Source organism: Anas platyrhynchos, chromosome 21 (genome assembly GCF_047663525.1).
Source record: "Anas platyrhynchos isolate ZD024472 breed Pekin duck chromosome 21, IASCAAS_PekinDuck_T2T, whole genome shotgun sequence".
Taxonomy (NCBI): domain Eukaryota; kingdom Metazoa; phylum Chordata; class Aves; order Anseriformes; family Anatidae; genus Anas; species Anas platyrhynchos.
In genome coordinates, this window is record NC_092607.1 from 16,679,000 (window position 1) to 16,701,073 (window position 22,074).

Consider the following 22,074-nt stretch of genomic DNA (forward strand, 5'->3'; position numbering starts at 1 on the left):
CCTGCCAGAGAAATTCTTTTAACTATGCCTTGTAAAGTTTGTTCCTTCCCAAAGAACACGGCAGGTGACTGGTGTTGGGAACGAACCCCCCATAAAGGTGTTTTGATGCAGTTTGATGGCACGAGTATGTGCTCTGCACTGAGATCCTGTCCCCAAAATCCAGGTAGACCTTTCTCAGCTGGGGCTCTGAGAACTCTCTGGGGAGTTATAACTTTAGTGCTCATTTCACAGGAGCTTTTATAGCCCAAGAGTCAAGGCCAAGGCCATAAAACGCTGCTCAAGCCCTGAGCTGCCTCGAGCTGCTGGATGCTCGTATCTGCAGGTCTGTTCGGAGCCAGGTCTACAAAGTCCTCTTCAGCAGAAGCCTGTTTTAAACCTTGGCTTGCACTAAAGACAGCCCCTTAGCTTAATTTACTTAAATGTTCCCCTTAAACTGGCATAATTTATAATTGCTCTGCTCAAACTCATGGCTCATCCACTCTTAATTTACTCTGCCTACTTGCAGGCGAGCGAGTTATAGCAGCCCTCAGCACATCCGCACTCCTGCCACACTTTGATAGCTCCAATTTAACTTATTACTATGCAGACGCACATTAGATTCAAGTTTACCTGAATGAGGGCTTTATCCAGATCCTGCAGGAGCTAATAGGGAAGATATTTCAGTATATTCAGTGTGGCTTTTATCTCTGGGAAAAAGAAAAAAAAAAAAAAAAAAGAAAAAAAAAAGGATCTTGCTCAAATAAGAATAAAACTTCTACCAGAATGAGTATAAGAGTATTCCTTTGTTTCACCTAACCATTCAGTAAAAGCCCCCACTCAACACCTTCTTGTATTATTTCTAGCATTCACTACACAGCCTATTATTAGAAGAGCCATGGACCTGTGCTGTTAATAATGATCTCTGGCACTTTTTAATGCTATTTTTTTCCTCCTCTCTCCACGTTTTCTTCAACAATAGCTGACTAGGTGCCCTCCTATCTTTTTATCTCTGGTTTAATCTATTTGCTCTCGTCTTCCCGTGGCACAGCACACGATGTTTCTCCAGCACACCCTGCTCAGGAGCAGGCACTGGTTGCTATTTCATGATTCACCCACCGCAGCCTCTGGCTTCCCACCTCTTCAGCTTCCCCTGGGTAGGGGAGAGCCAAGGTCAGCCAGATGCAAATGACGTATTTGAAGCTGAAGTGTGACTGGGGAGGGGGGGGTGTTTTGCTTGATGAGCAGAAGATGAGAGAAAGGTCTTGGCTGTACCTCATTTATTAAATCACCCTCAGTTCTGCAGGGAAAATTAAGGACAGAGCAATGATGTACCTCTGACCAGCTTCCCGCTGTCATCGTTACTGTCATTAAGGCAAAGACAGGCACATCCTCTTAGCCTGACTCCTGCTGTGATGAAAACATTGCAAAAAATAATAATAATAAAGCCGGGATTTTCGTCACATGAGCTCTGCTTTTCCAGCCCTCATACAAAGGGGGCAAAGAAGCGAGAAGGATCCCCAAATTCTCCAAAATACCATTAACATTTTCTTTTTTTCTGTATAAGCTGTGGTAACCTAAGCGAAGCAGGTTGGCTTTTCACAACCCTTCCCTACAGACATCTCACAGGGGTGCCTGATCACACTGCCCGAGCACCCCAAAGCAACACCCTGTGGTGCAGCAGGCCCAGCCCCAAATCCACAAATCCCGAGGAGCTGCTGCCGTCCCACCAAGCCTGTGTGCCTCCGGCAGGCTCCTTTTTGCCAATCTGAGCCAGATCTTCCCCAAACTGAAGTGGTCGATTTGTCGTGGAAATGGAGGATAACCATATTCCTGTCCTTGCAAGGAGAGTTGTCACTTCACACACCTATAACATCAAGGCTTTTTCCCACCAAAATTGTCCAAGCACATGGGCAGCTTAAAGGCATCTCCATAAAATGGGATGGACCCAAGAGAGCTGCTCGGCCCCTTGCAAGAGCTGGCTGAGGCAGGCAGCAGAGAATTAATTGATATGCATGTAACTGACACATAACAGCCACAAGGCAAGTGGGAAGTTGAATCCAGAGAATAAAATGAATAAAAGAAAAAAAAAAAAACCATCAAATAATAAAAGGTAAGGAAAGCACGTCACTCCAACGGGTTGGAAAATGAAGGAAAACAATTTAAAGAAACACGGGGAAAACAAAACACCAACAAAAAACCACCAGCAACTAACAAATAGCAAACATGATGCCCAGAGCAGAAACAAGTCCAGGGAGACGATGAGAAAACAGCTGAGCACACGCTGCAAGCAACATGAGAAGTGAAGGGGGCTTGTGTGAGAAGGGAACAAGAGGTAGAGGCAACCCGAGGCATGCCTCCACTTCTTTTCCTACATGCCTAACCCATTCCCTGTCCATTGTTTTTGTGGGTTTTGTGTTTTGTTTGGTTTTGGTTTATTCATAGTTTCTTGTATTACAAGGTAGGAGTCAAGAAGCATAAGAGTATAGGTGAGGCTTATTAAGAATAATCCTGCATGGTACACAAGGCGCAACCTTGTGCATCAGCAGGGCTGCACCTGAGAGACAGGGTATCTCAGAGATGACATTAAAAAAAAAAAGTCTCAAAAAACAGGTAAAAACCTCCAAAAACCAGGAAGGTGAGAGCCAGTGGCTGGCATGGGGTCAATTTTCTGCCCACTGACTCAGCCCTTGGTGCTTGCAGCAGGTCAGGGCCACGCTGCGCTCCGAGGCTCTCAAGGCAGCAGCCTCGTCTCCAAGTGCTGAGGCTAACAATGCAAATAATCCCAAGTGGAGCTCACGTCTTTAATTGCCTCTTTCCCTCTTCCCAGGAAGCCCAGTCTCCCTGGTTACTACAAGCCCAATTTCCTTCCCCTCCCTGCCAAAGAACAAGCCCCCTCTTGGCGAGCGCTCCCGGGGTTACCTCACGCTCATCACACCCATGCTCGGAAGAAGGCAGCAAGTTCATTTGTCAGTAATTACACTGATTAACTTCCACAGCCGTCAAGTTCAAGAGCCCTGGAGTACCTCGGGTTACAAATGAGACTGCAGGAGGAAAAAGCTCCGCTGGATTATGCTGCGGATGCAGCGGTCCTGGCAAAGACACCCGGCTGCTCCTTGCCGGCCTTGTGCCAACATCCCAAAGTTGGGGCACTCACAGCCCGGCACCATTTGATCCACCATAAAAAACAACCCAGGATATTTGTAATTCTCCTCTCAAAGGCAGCATCTCAGGAAAACAAAGTGTTTGTTCCTCCCAGACCTAAAAGCGTAGCGCACTTACCAACAGCCCCAAAAATATATTTCTATTAAACATCTGCATTTTCCACGGAAAGGAGCACACCGAGCCTTTTTTTTTGTTCTCTTCAAAATCAACCCGAGCTCTTCAGAAAGGGCTGCCACCCCACCTTCTTATTTTTCCCCATTTGGTGGAACATTTGCTTTCTGTTGTTGTTTGTACCGGTGTATTTATACATCTGGCTGAGGCTGCTTAAAATAGTACGACGAGATACCAGGCTGGCAGGGCTGGCAAACTGCGCTCGTGCATCCAGCGTTTCTGTTGTTGGAAGCCTCAAATCCACCCCTCTGGTGGGATGAAATAGATGCTACTAATCCAATTTCTAAAATATCAGGCATCAAGCTGACACTATTTTAAGACCGAAAAAAGCCAGTTTAATCAAACCTCTGCTATTTTCTCCTTTTTTTCTGTTTCACAATTTACAACGGCACAGAGGAGGGGGAGATTGTTTTGGGAACGATGTTTTCAGACCTCTAAAAATAATATAAAACTGCTCTGCCACGTTCTGAGCTGTTACACCCACAGCCCTTATACACACTCCATCACCTCGTGCTCCTGTTTGCTCGAAGCACTGCAGAATAAGGTTTGTCCTTTTTCTTTTATTTGTCTTTTGTGTTTATTCGGCTGTACCACACTGTTTGTATTGCTGTGGGGACAGAGGTAACCAGAAGCCAGATGCAGGGTGGGGACAAAGCAGAAAATAAATTGTGAGTGGTGAATAATTATGTTATTATTTTAATTATAAGTATTATTATCATAATTATTTCAGCTGTTTTCATTACTGACTATGAGAAAACGCATTGGTGTTTCTAATACATGGAATTGGAAGCTGGCTGAAAGCACAGTCCTGAGTCTGCGATCTGTGAGTGAGTCTTTGCATCCCTCCCAGGAGGATGGATTGGTTTGACACCCTCTGTTCTCCAGCCTTTCATGTGCCTTTGTCCCAGTGCTCATCCTGCACGCTCTGACTCCATGCACAGAGCAGCGCTGGAGGCATCACAGGAGCTTTCAGACCCTGGGTCTAATCCTCCTTAAGGGAGGATTGTGCTTATCTGAGTGACTGGTAGGTAGAAAGGCAATCCAGGAATATGATTTCTCCACACCCAACTTCATCCACTCGCATGAACAATTGCACACATGAATGAGGGAGCTGAAGAAACCCAAAATGCTTCATCTTATACAAATAAAGTCCTGTTTGTGGGCAGAAAAAAAAAAAACTTACAGGATGAAAACCCCCAGTGAAGAGCAGCCTGAGGGGACCCTGAGCTGTTTCACAGTGCTGGGGCCGAAGATGCTCAGGACTTTCCATGGATACTCAGCAGCCAAAAGGATTGGGCCTGAATCCACCTCATAAATCATCCCTGCAGCACGGATGTTTCCTAACAGAGCAAGGTTGTGCAAGAGGCTTCCAGCAGGATCTAATGGTGTGCAGGAGCAGGGGAATGCCAGATCCAGCCACCCCACATGCCTCTTTCACCCCAACAGAGCTGCAGCTCGCTGCTGTTCATCACTTTTTATATTTCTCCTGTCAGGTTTATTTTGGAGCAGCTGGTAAATGTGGCTTTCACGCTGATCCCCCAGGAATCAGCCGTACACAGCCTGCAACACCCACACAGCTAGTACGGACAAACACCTCCTTTTTATTTTTATTTTTTTTAAAGAAACAACCAGTGAAGTTTACAACTCCAAACTCAAGGAAATGTAAACCAGGCCTGATTTTACCAAAGTGACTTTTGGAAGGGTTTCTCTGCACCCCCAGCACAGGAGGGCTCAGGACCACCAGTACACTTGCAGCCCACATGGGCTGCAGCAGGAGCAGCCTGGCCCCAGCCCCATGTTCCTCATCAAATACAGAAACGTGGGTCAGCATAACAGGCAAAAACAGCAAGAAAAGTGAGACAGCATTAATCAGCTCAGCAAGCAGTGAGAGATTGCCACACCATCTGCCCCTCTGCTTTTATTAATCTTCGGCACTGTGACACGGACAAACCTGGGCTGTCATTTCCCCTTTGATTTTCTCGTGCTAGTTGCCATCCTCCAGCTTCATTTCCTGCTTCTCTAGCTCACTGCCATTCAGCCTGAGCAGAAAGGATTTTCTCCTCTTTGCCAGGTGCCAGGACACCCACTTTATGGCCCTGTGAAGTGTGGCTTTCCACCAAAAAAGAGTCTTCACACCCACCTGGCTCAGCCACCGTTTCCCACCCATGCAGCAACCTGGGCACCCTCTGTACAGAGCAGAAATCAACCCAAAACGAAAACATGGGTGGCAAAGGTTTGTTCCTGGATTATGTGTGACTTTTATTGGTAGGTTCAGGACTTCAACATTGTTCCCAACTAAGCTGCACAGATAATATTTCAGAGCAAATGAGATCAGCACAGCTCCTGGAACAAGAATCATCAGATCTGGTTATTCAGGCCATGCAAACTGCTGCTTTTTCACCTTTGTGCAAAGATAATTATTAGTCTGTCACTGACACGGCCAACTTCCTCGTGGGTCACCCCCCAGTCCTGGCTCCCAGCCGGCCCTTGGCAGCACAGGGTGGCGTGTGGCACTTCATCCCTGCTCTCCCGATCCTTCTCCTCCCCTGATGTCTGCTGACAGGCTGTGTGGGCACTGCCTGACGAGCCGACAGCAGCAGCATTAAAGTGTCACCTTGTTGACACCGAGGTGCATGTCTCCATGTCACATCAAGTCCCACGCAGCCTCGCGAGGACGCGTGTGGCTGTGATTTTGGCACATGCGAATCTAGCCAGGGGCACTCAAGGGGTGAGGTGGGACCCATAGGATCCAGCCTGAGGTCAGGGCAGGAGCTGGGCTCTGCTTTTCTTCCACGTCACTGCTGCAGGGTAGCTCACGGGTGATAAATGCCCACTGGCCAGAGAAGAGCACCCATTCACTGCCGAGCCCCACGTGCTGTTACCGAGAATAAATTGGAGGGTAAATGTTTGTTGGCACAAATGGTGCTGGGCGATGCCGTCCTCCATCCCTGTGTGGCAGGGAGGTGGCATCTGCTGAGGACAATGCTGTAGCTTAACACTGACTTAAATACTGGAAGGTATCATTCATTTGATTTTCTGTACAAGGCAGTGGACATTTCTAGGGATATTGAAATCAAAGGCTGGATTTTGCAACCATTGGACGAAATTTTATAAGATATCACTGGCAATCTCCTTTGCTTCACCCGTATACCATCACTGAACACACTCACAGGTGGGGCACTGTCTGCAGCTGAAAATAGGAGCTGGATGCACAGCAGCTCTCCATCCACCTCCTCTTGATGAGGAGTTCCTCCTCGTTCCCAGCCTGAAGGACCAGCTATTCCCAGCCATCCTTCAGCAAACAGCTCTTTTAATGCTTAATTTGCTCTCTCCCCCTGGTATGCACCTGCAGACACAGGGTGCCAAGGCGCAGACACTTTCATGGCTGTGAGTTATTCCATTTCTCCATGCTATTTCCCTCCAGGATCACCACCTGATTTGGTTCTGGCTCCATACTTGGAGCCTTGATACCACAGAGTCAACAGCAGCTTTCCTATCAATTTCCAGAGGCTTTGGATGGAGGCCATAGAAAAGAAAAAATACAGCAAAGAAATTCCAAGCAGAGGCTCTAGGAAAGTTAATAAAATGCCTCATGCCTGTGCTTGCTGCAGGGAAGGATCAGCTTTCCTGTTTAGTGCTGCTTATTAAGTCATTACAAACAATTAAAGCAGCAGAGAGGAGGAAGACAGAGCTGCCGTCCCCAGCTCCCCAGCCTGCCTCTCTGCCCCCGGCATGAATTTCATGAGACACAAATCTCCCAGCGGGAACCTCTCAGCAATTGATTTCCTGCTTGTGAAATCCAGCAGGAAGACATCCCGGTTTTCCTGACAAAAAAAAAAAAAATAGAGATGAAAGGGGAAAATATGCCTCGATTTATTCTTTCCAAGCAGCACAGCTGCGGTGACAAACCTGCCCAGCCAGGAGGCCCCGGCAGGAACAAACCACAGCACCCACGGGACCCCAGAGGGCAGGAGCTGATCTAAGCACATCTTTTCTCTGCCATTTCCTCCAAACAGGTGATCTCCCAGCCCATTTTTTCTCTTCAGCTATTCCACCTCCCTCAAAAGCTGCGTGCCTGGGATTGCTTGGGCGCGAGTCAACAGCTCCATCACAGCGCAGAGCCTCGGGAAGCAGCAATTTGAGCAAAACACCCAACAGCCGAGACAACGCAGAGCCACTTATCAACCCATTCCGACATCTCCTGGACTCACTCGAATGCTCAAGAGAGTGAAAAGAGCCGACCTGTTTTCTAAGAACAGGCTGCACGACGGCAACACAGCAGCCTGGGATGCGCAGCGGCGATAAAAGCCCGGTGCACGGGGAAGGAGCCGGCACAGCAGCACATCAGAGCAGCTCCATTACTGACAATGCTGCCAGCTCAATAGCTGCTGGCTTGCCATTTGGGTCACTTTTGTTGCTTTTACCTTAACTATGTGTCTCACGCACCGTAATTGTGTTTTCCCTCCCTGCGACCACATGAAAAGCATCTGCCGATTGCCTGTCTTTCTCCTACCTTATGTTTTCCTCCCTATAAAATGGGTAAAATTCAGCTTGCTTTCACACTGGAAACAAGCCCATAAGCTTCTCTGTGGATTTCAATACAGACAAAATGATGAAGTTTCCATTATTCAGGTGCCCCAGGGCAGCAAGGAAAGGAAATGCAGGGACGGGAACACCAGAAGCAGCAGTCCCACAGAGCAGCACCGTGGAAAATGCAGGGTGATAAAAAGCCCCAAGGTTTATTTTCCTTCATCACCATAGAGTGAGAGACCAGAAATAATTATTGAGGGAAGCCTTAGTGCCTGTCCCCAGACACAGCCTGTGTGCAATTGCTCCCTGCGATCAGGTGCATGGCACTTCCCTGGGTTTTTTTTCCTCCTCTCCCTTTCTGCAGCACCGCTGCAGGGCCAAAGGGCTGCTGCAGAGAGCAAATACCAGAGAACCAAGTGCACAATGAAATGAGAGCAAGGACAGCTTTCCCTTCGAGGAGCTTTCTACAGCAGCATTCTTCTCTTAACTGCTTCACAAGTGGCTGCTGGCAGCCTCCCAGACAAACGTGTCCACTGCACCGCAGCTGAGCTTTACCATTTAAGTTCCCTTGCATCAGCTGAGCCTCCTGGGTGCTAACTCCAAGCACACATGGGACAAGATATGCCTTTGTAAGCTTTTTTCCGTGGTTTGCATGAGTTTGCCTTCCCTTGTGCTTGGAGGGAGCAGCACGCACACTGTTAGCCCAGCTGCTAAGCCTGCAGCCCAGACAAGCTGGAGTTCACACCACTAGGACCCATGGTTTGCCTCTCACACCAGTTTCCCTCCAGCCCAGGACATCCCCCAACCCTCGCAGGGCTGTAGCAGGACCCTGCCAGCTCCACATCATAAGGAGCAGGCCAAGGAGTGCTGCAAAGCTGCACAGAAAACAGAGGAGATGCTCCTGCAGACCTACAGCTTCCTCGCCTTCACTCCTGGCCACAAGTCAGGGATGCTCAGTCTCAACCCCCCAAAAAGCAGCACACAGAGGTTGCAAAACCTCTATTCCTGCTCAATCCCAGCTGTTGCATGGCTCAGCCAAGCCCACGAACCTGCCAGGGAGCAGCACTGCCAGCCCCTGATTGCAGCAAGGAGTTCATCGCATCCTCCCGGTAAATTAGGATGTTCTGGAGGACAGACGAGTAATTGATTGCTAAGTAACCTGCAGAGACATGAAACCGCTCAGCAGTTATCTAGTACTCACTAAGCAACACAAAAAGGTTATTGATGCAGTTGGGGAGTGTTTCTGTACGCCGTGCGCTCCCGTAACTCCTGACATCCGAGGCAGAGAAACGCATCACTTAGCATTTACAAGCAGCAAGCGATTCTTATTACAAAAACCAGCCTCCTGGCAAGGAGCCTCGCTGAGAGCCTGCAGACACCAGTGGGAAGGGAGCGTTTACAAGGAAACCCTTTTTGTCCACCTGAAAGTGAAATTGAGGAGCCACATCTCACAAAGCTCACACGTGGTCTGTGCCAGTGCGATGACCCTCTGAAATCACTGAGGGACACTGGTATTGAGTGGAAAGATTTATTTGGTCCTAACACGGTCCCCCAACGCTGAAAGCCTCCTCCTGGCTCCATCAGCTTGTCTGGAATTACTCACCTGGCAGGAGGCTTGGCCCCAGGGAGCTCCGTGCTTCAGAAATTGTTCTCTATGGAAGAGATTTGGTGTTTTCTTCCTCCCTGCTTCGCCTCCACAAGAATCTGAAACACCTTCTGTGATTTGATTGCCTAGAATTAAAGTTGCATCAATAGGATTTCAGTCTGGGAGCAGATTTCCCCACACACACACACAGTGTGCAAACAGCATGCTGCGACCTGGCAGCTTCATTTCCCCAGGGAATTTTATTCTAAGGGGGTTGCTTTGTGGCTGCCTGGGATTTGGGGTCCAAATCAGGTATAAAGGGAGATGAATCAGGTCCTAATTATTTAGGTTTGCTGCTCTTTTGGTTATTTCTGGCCCACATACTAAAACTATCCCCACCTTCATTTGCTTTTAGCCAAATGCCCGTTACATCCATGCCCACAGGGTGCAGATGAGGAGGGTCGAGCCTCTTGAAACCTCAATCCGCAGCAATGCCTTTGGGTGTATTTTTGTTTGGCATTTCACTACACACCGTTTCCTACTGAGGCTCGCCTCTGTTATGCAACTTTCATTTGCTCCATCTCATGCTGCAACTCAACCAGGATCACACTTTCAAAAACTGAATTATCATTAGCAGGTATTTGGCTACACAAATTGCGATGCCCTAGTCAGGCAGGCACAAGCTGCAAAAATGAGCTGTAATGGATGATTTTCATTCAAAGCCGTGGAGTCAAGTTTGGCTACACTCAAACCCAGCCTCCTGCTTTTCCCTTTTTTTCCCCCCCCCAAGTATAATTGATGGTATCAAGCTCGTAATCTGCTATCTTGGTTGACCTGAAGAGCATTCATCGAAAGGTGCCAGCTCTGTGCAATCACCCTGGAATACATTGTGCCAGAAGACAGATTTCATGCCTTTTTTTAAAAAAAAAATCTAAACAATGAACACTGTACCAAATATTAAAACATTTTTCTAAAACATGGTATTAACATGGAGATGAGTCATTTCTCTGTCATAACACCAGTGGGGAAGGGGAGCCGGAGTGAACAAAGCAAATTCATTCAGCAGCAATTTGCACTCCATAACCCTCCGATGATTAGCCTTTTAGGCCAGACGAGCTCCGCTACTTAAGCAGAAGAGGTGACACATTTTGCTGTTGCTTAGAGATATTGGAATATATTGCACAGAGCCTGCTCCCCGGCGAGCATCCCCAAAGAGCTCTGTGCTGGCTTTCTGTGGATGCATTAACCCCGTTGCAATGCCTGGGTTTGTGGCCACACAGCTCTCAAAGCAAGACCTGGAGTGACAGAGGGTGACCTCCCAGAAGTGACATTTTAGGTGTTTTAAAAAAAAAAAAAAAAGTCAAGGCAGCAACTCGTACCACCTGAAAGTGGCTCAGGGGCACCGAGGGCCATTAGCAGCTCTGCAATAAGTGGTTTAATAACAAGTAAATGAGGTACAGTTCCTGCACGGGGTGCTGGTGTGCAGTGCGGTACCAGCACGTGTGTCCTGCAGAACCCCAGGGCTGCCAGCAGCAGGGCACCAGAAGGTGCCTCGTGGATGAAAAGCCAGGAGAAGAACAGCAAAACTCTGCCTGATCACACCCACTTCTTTTCCAGCCATCACTTAGGGCAGTTAATCTGCTTTTATTTCTCCTTCTGAAGTCATATTCAGGTCCTTTTAAAATAGGATTGCTCCTTGTGCCTTGCTCACTGCCTCTGCAAACCAAAAATCTGTGCTGGAGAACCCCCAGGTATCCACATTGTGCATATCTGCTCTGACAGCTGGGAGGAAAACCTAATCCTGTTAACATTTCAGTGGTAATTGATAGGTTCAAGGGTTAACAGCATTCCAAGATGACTGTGAAAGCAAGCAATTAGCTGTCCCCTGGAGCACCCCAGAACAAGGCACCGTCACACGTTGTTTTTTTTACCTCGATGTTTTTTTTACCTCGTGGGTACAGGTCCTGAAGCCAGCTTGCACGAAAGCCATGACTCACATGGGCTGATGGAAGAAACCTGAGATACGGAACAGCGAGAGCTCAAAGCCCAGAAGATAACCCCCGTCCTGCAGAAGATTTGGGGTTTATTAAGAGCTGTGAAGAAGCTCCTGGCCATGGCAGCCCCACGGGAAGGAACAGGCAGCTCCAGCCACCCACCACCTCCCATTTCTAAGCCTTTTATCCCCCCTCACCGCTGGCCCGAGCAAATTACTCACACAGCATTTATCTTAACCGCTCCCCTGCAGAGGCAGCTATGGAGCAGTTATTGATATATCACTCACCTGACAAGAACAGGCCATTTATAGGACTCATTACTCCTTTTCTTTTTTTTCAAAGCACCTCCAATAGCACTTTGCCTTCGCTCCAGCTTGCGGCAGGCTGGATCCATCACGATCTGTATTCACCATTCAGAGGCACTTTCCTGACCCCCAGCTCACCGATTTCCCAATGAAGATGCCTGCTCCATCCCCCAGCAAAACCAGCACCCTCCACATGGCTCCCAGGGATGTCCCACGAGGTGGGCACCATCACCCACCCAAGCCAACTTGTTTGCTTTGGCCCAGAAGGGATGGGAAGCTGCTGCAGATGTCCTGGCTCATGGTCAAAGGCAGAAACACCCAGCACATGGGTGATAAATAAACCTGGGTTTATCCTTTCCAGCTCACTCCACCACTCACTGACTGCTCCTTTGCCAAGCCAGTGCCACACAGAGGAGGAGCAGGAGGTTACTGGGGGTAACGGTGCCCAAACCCCACAAACACCCAGGCAGGGACCAGTGCAGCCCAGGACAAGCAGCTCCAAGGCGTCCTGCCATAAATAACCTCACTCTGTCTTGGCTCACCAGAAACCATCCCTTACAGACGGTTTGACACAGCCGGTTTAGGGTATTAACCTGCAGCGCCACAGCATCTCGAATAAATATCCAAATAAATCACCCTAATAACCAGCGTCTGCAAGACAGTCAGCAGAGAACATTTTGTTTTGGTGTGCAATCAATACGCTGCTCATTTGTGTCCTGGAGATGAACTTGACTCTTTGAAAGCAGCTGGAGCCCAGTGGAGCAGGATCCTGTCCCCAACAGTCCCTAGAGGGGAGTCGAATCCATCTTACCAGGTCGGGAACAGCCCCGGGACTCCTGGTGGCTACAAGAGCTCCAGTTTCACCCCAGGACTGCTGCTGGGCAAAAGCTGAGCCCAGCACTTCACAAATCCTCCTTCCAGAGCTGGGAAGTGAAGCTGTCACTTCAGGTGTCCAGGAAAGCAGGAGTGACCCAAATCCACAGCTGGTCTTTGTGACTACACCCTCCCTGCAAGCCCCATCTTTTCAGACACTTTCTTCATCATTTCTTCATCACTTTCCCTTTGTAATATTGACCCCAGCTGCTTGCTATCAACATGGGTTTCAGGAGTTAAAACCATCTCCATCCCATGGATCTGGCAGGGCAGAAACCTTGTCCCTCTTGCACCATGCTGGTGACAGGGCTCCTTGCACAAGGCCACGTGCAAATAGCTCAGAGGGAAGATGCAGGAACTTTTCCTGCATCCTTTGTAGCAGGAACTTGAAACTGGTGCTCGGTTTCAGGGCTTCAGCACAAGCCAATTCCAAGGGAAGAGTGAGGGGAGTGAAAGGACAACCCCCTCAGCTCTCCCAGATCCCTGTGCTTTATGCTGGAAAATAAAAGGATTTTTATTGCAAACAATCTTTTGCAGTCTGAGGAACAGATCAGGATCACAACACTTCTCCCTTTCAACAGCAACAAGCCATACCTCTGTCCTCACACCTCTCTGCATCACCTTAAAGTACAATTTGCAAGAAAGGAGGAAATTTCACCGGCCTCTTCCCTCCGGGGGATGTGGTCTGTGCGCAAGGGACACCCTGACCGTGCAAACTGCTCACTGTGCAAACAGCTGCTCTAAGGTCAGACGGATAGCACGCACAAGATCCTCCGTATGGATTTTGCTTTGAAAGGCTTGTTCAGGCTGCCAGCCTCTTTTCTGGGAATTAATTTGGAGGCAAACAAGTCACGCCCTGTAAGAGGAGACGGTGACACTGGCAGAGCTGCGTCAGCTCCTCCACTCCCCTCCGTCTCCCGGCACTAATGGGGCTCCCCCTTGTCTTCACCCAGAGAGAATTATTCCTCAAAGCATTGGAGATGAAGTGAGCCATAACTCGTAAGGCAGCAGGAGGTGCTCTCTAATGAGGGCATCACAAGGAAGATCAAGGTCAGAGCCCAAGGAGTGGGACCAGGCTCACCCAAGCTCATCTCCAGGACAAGCTCATCCCCCAGGATCCCAAAGCGGCCTCGCAGTGTGGGTAGATCCAGCCCCCAGGTGACATTCCCACAGTGACAGCCTCATCTGAACATCAGCTGAACCCAAAGGAGCCCTGGGCATCCAGCCCTTACCTGCCTGCGCACGCTGAGCTCGGATCTGGGCAAGTTTCTGACAAGCTCAGGTTCCTCCTGTTAGAAAACATTTTTCCCCAGAGAACCTCTGTGCAAACAGCAAATTTGACATTTCATTCTCCTGAAATTTTCTGTCTTCCAGGATTTATTTTTCTTTGACAATGACAACCGATTCCCCAAAATTACCTTCCTGCTGCAGACCCATCCAAACCCAGCTTTCCTTACAAACTGCTTACAAAAACTTCCCCAAGAGAGCTCGAGGGCAGCTCTTGGGATCTGTGATCTGAAGGAACACCCCCATCATTGCTATGGATAACCTGTGGGCAAACTTCATTTTGTTTAATTTCACCAAGGTCTGATGGCTGAGGGGATTTGGGTAGAGACACAGAAACACCAGGCAAGGTAAAAAAAAATATAAATAATAAATCAGTCTGCTGAAAAGTCAGTTATACCCCCGGCCTTTAAGGAGGGACTTCTGAGTGCAAAGTGTTTTGTTCATCCCAGTTACTGGTGCACAGAAGTCTTGCCAGAAGAGGAAAAACACCCCCAGAAAAAGGAACAAAGTTAAATGCAGCCCTTGGCTGCAGGGCTCGTTGAACCAGTGACTGTCTGGTTCAGGAACAACACCGCACGCTGGCAGGCAGAGCCCTGCTGGATGCCCACATTTCCTCTCCCCTGTTTCTAAAACAAAGGTCAGGCAGCCTCCAGCTGGATGCTGCATGTAAAAGGCTAAAGGGAAACTAAAATCACCCTTGATTTCCCTTTTTTCTCTTTACAGGGACATGAAAAGGAAGGGATCTTATGCTGTGCCTGGCTTTGTGATTTAACCTGAGTGTGTTTCTGCCGGGCTTTGCAGGACCCCTGCACCTCACCGAGCACATCCCAGGATTTAGCTGCTTTTCCAAGAGATGGACCCAGCTGGGGAAAGTCAGCTGAGCTCCCCCCGAGCAGCTGAAGCCAGCAGGGATCTGGCAAGGTATGTCTGTTTATTTGTTCATTACGAGCTCTGTAATGGTGTGTACCCTCCTCCCACTCCCTCCCTCCACACACATTTGTGCATCTTCCCTGGTTAAAAACAGCCGGTGCTCCCTGGTGAAACATTTTAACACACACACCAGCACTTCACACATCCCTCACTCCACCAGCCACAGCGTGACAGCCCCGGGTGCTGCCCGTGCACCCCAAAAACCTCTCCCCCATCCCCAAAAAGAGCCACCCTGGCGCAACAGCTGCTTGCCAGCATCTCCCCTCCTTCCTTCTTTAAACCACCCAGCGCGGACAGAACTTTCTCCCCCTCCTTTTCCCTGGTGAGAAGGAGTGCTAATTACCCCGACGTGCGATGCACACACACAGGCACCATGTTGATATGATTGCAAGGACTGGTAACGTCAGCATCCCGGGGACCCTCCTCCAGCTTGGAGCAGAGGGAAGAGGCTCAGCCGTGCGGAGCAGCAGGTGCCGGAGGCAGCCGGAGCCACTCGCCAGGTAAGGGGCACTCCAAGCCCAATCTCTTCGCCATGCCCACCAGGAGCAGAGCCAGGCGCTTCTCCCTGCAGAGCCTGGGGACCAGTTGCCAAACCTTTGATCCTGGCAGGGGGTCGGCTCTTTGCTCGCTTCCCTGCGGAGGAATTTTCGGAAGCGTGGGTCAGGCGATAGCGGTGGAGGTGTAAACAGGCAGGGGGGGGGGTTCTTGCTTTGACTCTAAAGCAGATTTGCTCTCAGGGTACTCCCCCCCCACCCCCCTTTTTCAGTCTGGGTAGCCCTGAACTTTGGAGATTCACAGGTTTGTCTGTCCGTGCCAAGTTTTGTGTGCTGCCACAAATGCATGCAGTGAGCATGGTCTGCTATCATAACCTATGCTTGATTTTAAAAGTTACTTTAAACGTGGGTTAAGCCTCTCTAAGTTTGGGAAATATTCCTTCAACTCTATTTTTTTCCCCTTCCTTCTCTTGCTAGGGGACCCCTGGTGTGAGGAGCAGCCACGCCAGAAACTCCCTCCCTCTGTGTGATCTCAGCTGGAGAAACATGTTTGAAGTCCCCAGCACAAAGAAAGGCACTAATTAAATACAACAACGCTTCTGCTCTGACATGGAAAAGAAAGCCCTGCAACTGGGAGAGCAGCCAGCCCTCAAGTCCTCCGAAAGCTGAGAGAAGCCGGCCAAGCACAAAGCTCCCTCCCTGCCCTCCTCACTCCTGCAAGCCCCAGGACCTGAGCTGGGGATGGCTGAACGGGAGCCACTTCACCTCCCCAGCAGAGAAAAGCCACAGCTCACCTGCACAGCCTCCAAGAGAGGAGTTGTTCGACTTGCATAGGGAGATACAAGCCTTATTCGCTTTGTTCATGGAGCCCTCTGCATCATTCAATTTTTTTTCCCCTGCTCACTTCAAAAAATCTGACTTCTCCCATGGTGGCAGACAGAGGTAAGTGAGGTTTACCCATGCTGCCTCGACTCACTTCTTGGAAATAATCTGATGATAGAGCAGCTTTTTAGCTACACAGGATAAAAAGCTCTCCCTCCTGGGCTAGCAAGGCTTTCAGTGACTTCAGAGGGCAGCCTGTGACCAGCAGGCATGGGGAACAGCTCTCTCTGGGATGGTTTGAACAGCACCTGCAGCAGTGAAGGCAACAGCTGCTACCTGGACAGCAGCATGAGGTTCAACTTCTCCTTCCAAGAGCAAGCAGCCGATTTCTATGTTGTCCTCCCTGTGATTTACTCTGTGATTTGTGCTGTTGGGCTCACAGGCAACACCGCTGTCATCTACGTGATCCTCAAGGCTCCAAAGATGAAGACTGTGACAAACATGTTCATCCTGAACCTTGCCATAGCTGATGACTTGTTCACACTTGTCCTGCCCATTAATATTGCTGAGCACCTCCTGCACTACTGGCCCTTTGGAGAAGTCCTCTGCAAGGTCATCTTGTCCATAGACCACTACAACATCTTCTCCAGCATTTATTTCTTAACAGTCATGAGCATAGACCGCTATCTGGTCGTCCTGGCCACAGTCAAGTCCAAGAGGATGCCACATCGTACGTACCGAGCAGCCAGGATCGTCAGTTTGTGCATCTGGATCCTCGTCACCATCATAGTTCTCCCCTTCATCATCTTCGCTAACGTCTACGTGGACGACCTGGAGATCAAGAGTTGTGGTCTCAATTTCCCCAAGCCCGAAAGGTTTTGGTTCAAAGCCAGCAGGATCTATACCCTCATCCTTGGCTTCGCCATCCCAGTATCCACCATCTGCATCCTCTACACCATGATGCTGTACAAGCTGAGGAACATGCACTTGAACTCTAACGCTAAAGCCCTGGACAAAGCCAAGAAGAAAGTCACTATCATGGTCTTCATCGTCCTGGCCGTGTGCCTCTTCTGCTGGACCCCCTTCCACTTGGCCACCATCGTGGCTTTGACCACTGACTTGCCCCAGACCTCCGTGGTCATTGGCATATCCTACTTCATCACCAGCCTAAGCTATGCCAACTCCTGCTTGAATCCCTTCTTGTACGCCTTCCTGGATGACAGCTTTCGGAAAAGTTTCCGGAAGATGCTGGAATGCAGAACTTCTTAAGCACGGGGCGGGGACAACTTTGCAAACTTCGGGGAACACTCACTGAATGCACAACCCTTCTCTTTAGTTTACACGTGATGTATGTGTATGTCTGTCATCATTCCCACATTTTGTCCTGCTTACCTGCAAGTCTTGCATTTTCCCCAAACATCTCAGCATTGCAACGGTCTTATTTTTAATCACACCCCCCAAAGCACTAAGGACAGAACTTCCCTGTTAACGGTTTGCTTCTGCTCCATGGCAGTCCTTTATTGCCATCTGCTGTACAGCACGGAGAAGCTGAAGAGCAGCTCTCAGATTTAGGGGTTGTTCAGTTCTCAATTATCTGGGGGATGGTTTGATGCAGCAGAGCCAACACACACTGTCATAACAAAACAGAGGATGCAAGATGAGTATTTGCAAGAGTATTTTGTGTCCATGTGTGCACAGGTGTTATGGCCTTGGTTTTGACTGAGGGATGTCTCTTACACACCCACAGCCAGATTTCTTCTTTCCTGAACTGGCAACAGAAGTTAAATTTAAACCAAAAAGCAAAACCTGTGTCTTAAAGTTGATATCCAGCACCACATAAATATTTCAGCAACTGTAGTAATTTGTGTTAGAAGTTATTTTTAACTAGTTGTTTCTGTTAAATGTCAAATATATATTTATTTAAGAGTGACTGATGGAATAAACTTCATGGCGGTAAAAATGGTCCTTCTTTCTCTGAAGAAACCCTGTGCTGCTTGTCCCACATCATTGCGAGATGTATTGCATTTTACCTGCTGTAAAATGAGAAGTCATCAATTTGTAATGAATCAGGTGTTTTGTAAGCCACAAACAAATCGGGTGTTTTGCTGCCCTCACCATGGCTTTCCCCCAACCAGCTCAAAACCCAGGTGAATCTCTCTCCATATAATATCAAATACCTATAAATAGGTACCTCACTTGCCCCCAAATACCTGTAGCCTCTTAGCTATGCTTCTAGACCCACACACTAGCTTACAGAAAAGTTTTTATGCACATTTGTGCACAGTGTTTCAGTGTTTCAAAGGTCAAGGAGGGGACCCACAGGACCACAGTACACCAGGAGCAGTGGTGTAGCCACCAGAGCACCTTGTGAAGTATGAGTGGAAATTTCCAGCCAAAGCAATACTGAAAACCCACTGCACTCATCACCACCCTAAAAAAACACCTGATACCAGCCCTTATGCTAGGGCAGCAGGCCCAGCACTCACTGTCCTGGAGGGCTGCAGGAAGGGGTCTGCCTGGGGCAAGCTTGGTCTCCCATCCTTTAACCTCCCTAAGAAACTATATTAACTGGCTTAAAATTTTCAAAATAAGTTTTCCTCAAAAAAAAAATCATGTTTCATTTACAATGAGACACACTTAAGCTTTTTCTCCCCAGTTTTTCTTCATTTTCCCTTCTTCAGCTTGGGACAGGGAAAGCTCCCTGGCCCTAAAGGCACCAAGGTGGGTTCTGAGCTGTCTGCGCCCCACCTGGGAGGGGCAGAAAGGGTGAAGCAAAAGAACAGGGGGCAGAGACAAGCTGCAACACACCTACCTGAGCTCATCCACGGGACAAGATACCAAGAACATCGGTTCTCCCAGAAAACAAGGGCGAAGAGGAGGCTGCACCCCAAGGTCCATCCAGGAGACCGCACAAGGAGGGGAGGGCTCTGGTGGCAGCACCCAGCTTAAAAAGGCTCCTGGAGAGGGTGGGGGGTTGGGGCAGCCCCCAGGTGAGGCTGCTCGGGGTGATTCAGGCCTGTCAGCGCCCTCGGGGCTCTGGCACCAAAATTAGCAGCCTTTGGTACATCACAAAGGCAATTCCACGTTTCCCTTGTAGAAAACCAGAAGAGATTTGTGAACATGAAGTCATTTCTGTTGCATTCTCCATATTAAAAGTGTTCATTTTGGAAAAATTTAGAGGGTTGGGGCGATGCAGGTGGCTGATTGTGGGCAAAAAGCTGGGGGCTGTGTCCCGACCACCTCCCAATGGCAGGAGGTGGGTGCTGGCAGCAGCAGGGTGCTGGGATGCCCCAAAGCCCCCTCAGAGCAGAGAGTGGGCACCACAAGCACCTGGGCTGTGACAGGCACCCACCTCTTCAGCACGGCTGCCATCTGCTGGCTACAGGCTCCAGAGGGGGGAAAAAAAAACTGGGGTTCCCCAAAGCTGGCTCCTGGGGTGCCACCGAGCTCCTGGATTATCTGCTTAGGTCCATCGCCACTGCTCGTCGGCGTCAGGTCTGCAGGAAGGGCAGCAAAGCCTCTCTCCAGCTGAAATCACACTCGTTCAGACCTGAGCATCATTGATAGAGTTTTTCCCTTTTAATCCTGTGCCATGACCGCCATGGAATCAGCGTGGCTGAGGCTGGGGGCACCTCTGGAGCCTGACCCTGCTCAAGCAGCCCCTGCTGCAGTTTGCCCTGACCGTGTCCACCCCAGTTTTAAAGATCTCCAAGCACAGAGAAACCACAGCCTTGCTGGGTATTGCACCACCCTTACAAAAGTGTTGGTTTTTTTGTTTTTTTTTTTTTTCCTATTTTTGAATAGAATTTCCCGTATTTCAGTCTGCACCCTAGCCTCCTGCCTGAGCACTGCCAAGAAAGGTGTGATCCCCTCTTCTCCACATCCTCAGCAGATATTTGGCTGAGTGGTCCCAGCGATCCCACGCTGTTGTCAGCATCCTGCCTGCAGCCCTGCTTTTCTCCGTGCACTCAAGAACAGAGCCTCAGCTCCCCTTTTCCTCCATGAAGTGCCCCAGGGGAGGAAGAGGTTTCTCTGGCCGAGGTCTCCCCCAAAGAGGGGACACTCTAGAGGATGTCCTGCTGCCACGGGTGCAGGAGATGGTGATGTGCGTGCCAAAAGGCACCCTGTGCTGCAGCAGCCCTGCGGCACTAAGCGGCACTCTCCGCTTCTTTTTGCAGCTCCGGCAGCTCCGCAGCATTGCTGGGCTGCACGCAGGGGAGCTGCCTGCGAGGCTGCGTGCTCGGGCAGAGCCCCTGAACCCGGGGCCTGGCTGCTGCTGCTGCTGCTGGGAGAGCAGAAATCAGGGCGGAGGGGACCCTTCCCTGCTCTTTGCACGAGTTCACCCTGCAGGAAACCCAAATTCATCCGGTTCAATCGCATCAGGCTGGTTTGCTGCAGACAAGCTTCGCTGTGCTTTGAACACTGGAAGCAGGGAAATAAATGCCCTTAAAAAGTCACCTAATAAATCTCCTGATATCGCTCTGCAAACCCAAGCATCCCTCCCAGGTTCCCCAGGATCGCAGGGGGCTCCACCAGCGACCCTCCCTCCCTTCCAGCCCCTTCCAGCTGGCCGTGCATCAAGCAGGGAAACCAGCTCAGCCCCAAAACCGAAGATGAGCTTCCTTCTGGGGTGCCTGAATGAGTGCAAAGGTGCTGGGCAACCTCACAGCTCCCAGGCTATGGCAGGAGCTGGGGGCTTTCGGCTGGGGGCTGCAGCAGGTGGGGGATCCTGCGTGTCCCCCACCAGGAAGGACATCAGGACATCACCTGCCCCTTGGGGACTGGGGGACTGTGCTTTGTCAGCCTCAGGAGATGGAAAAAGAGCCATTTTCCACCCCAGGAACAGGAATTGGGGCTCATATTCCCAGCACAGACATTAAATGCAGGCACCTGAGACACGGAGCGGGGATCGGAAATCGCTATTGCTTTTAAGCCTTCGTGCTGCAGCAAGAAATTCTGCTCGTTTCGGTCAATTGTGCCCACTGGAGTTGTGCTGTAGCTCGATCCCCCACGAAGCTGTAATCCCCTGGTACCTGAGCAGTCTCGCACCGTCTCCTGCTGCCGGTCACGATTTTGGGTGAGAAATGAAACAATTCTCCAGCGAGGAATGAAGGCCCAGCACTCCAGCATATTTAGATTTAAAAAAAAAAAAAAAAAAAAAAAAAAAAAAAAGAGAAAGAGAGAGAGAGAAATTAAAAATGGATGAGCAAAAACTCAATATAGAGAAATACAGAAGACATGAAGCAGAAGGGTCTGTGGTTGATGTTGTTAAAAGACATCTAAGAGAGGTAATTTGTCAATTTTCTGTCCAGCCTGGCTTGTCCATAGCATTTGCATTGTCACCCACGGGATCCTGGGGGCTCCTGGGGGACATCTGGATAGGGACAAAAGGTGTTGATGAGCCACCAGCCCCCGATGCTCCCACTGCAAACCCAGGGAACCGGGGAGCCACCCAGGTTCTCCCCTAGTTTGGGGTGAAACAAGCCCAGTTTGATGCCTTCGGAGGGTCCCAGCTCCTCCAAGCTTGGCGTTCCCACCCTCAGCTCACTTGTGCTGGGAGGGAAAGAAAAACACCAAGTGCGGTGGCAGTAAATATTGCCAGGAGTTTCTCGCTGGCATTTGCTTTTGGTAAGCAAAGATGCAGAGAGAAAGATCAAAGCTGTCTGAATAGCTTTTAATTACGAGCCTCAATTGCTCTATTTTCTCTCCGAAAAGTATTACAATTATCTAACAAAGCTCTTCGAGTGGAATTAGGCACTAGCCCGAAGCTTCAAGAGCTGTTTAGCGGCTATTTTCCCTTTAAAAAAAAAATAATATTTGATGTCTAGATAAAAAACAGGCACTCCTATAAGTGCCTAAAGCCAAATCCAGTGCTCTCTACATATAGAGGCAGCTGGAAAGCTTTCCCAGAGCGGAGGTGACCGTGGCTCTGGAAAGCCACC

The 22,074-nt window shown here is 49.5% G+C and overlaps 2 protein-coding genes across 9 annotated transcripts in view; one reads left to right on the forward strand and one right to left on the reverse strand.

The window, feature by feature from the left end:
• The window catches only part of LOC106019329 (uncharacterized), a 29,541-nt gene extending 14,258 nt beyond the window's left edge, over positions 1-15,283 (reverse strand). For 4 of the 8 annotated variants that reach the window (XM_072026452.1, XM_072026455.1, XM_013106271.5 and 1 more), the window contains exons 1-3: positions 15,160-15,283; positions 11,376-11,443; positions 9,446-9,573 (exon numbers count right to left, since the gene is read on the reverse strand). The gene's annotated coding sequence lies outside the window, so the exon portion shown is untranslated. Of the gene's footprint in view, positions 1-609; positions 690-3,258; positions 3,441-9,445; positions 10,340-11,375; positions 11,444-15,159 lie in introns of those variants that run through there. The other 4 variants (XM_072026448.1, XM_072026454.1, XM_072026449.1 and 1 more) reach the window with 4 other exon arrangements.
• Positions 15,284-16,402: 1,119 nt separating this feature from the next.
• NPBWR2 (neuropeptides B and W receptor 2) lies at positions 16,403-18,092 on the forward strand. Its single transcript, XM_005026860.6, has one exon. The coding sequence runs from the start codon at positions 16,403-16,405 to the stop codon at positions 17,399-17,401; it is 999 nt and encodes a 332-aa protein (XP_005026917.1). The 3' UTR covers positions 17,402-18,092.
• The last annotated feature ends 3,982 nt before the right edge of the window (positions 18,093-22,074 follow it).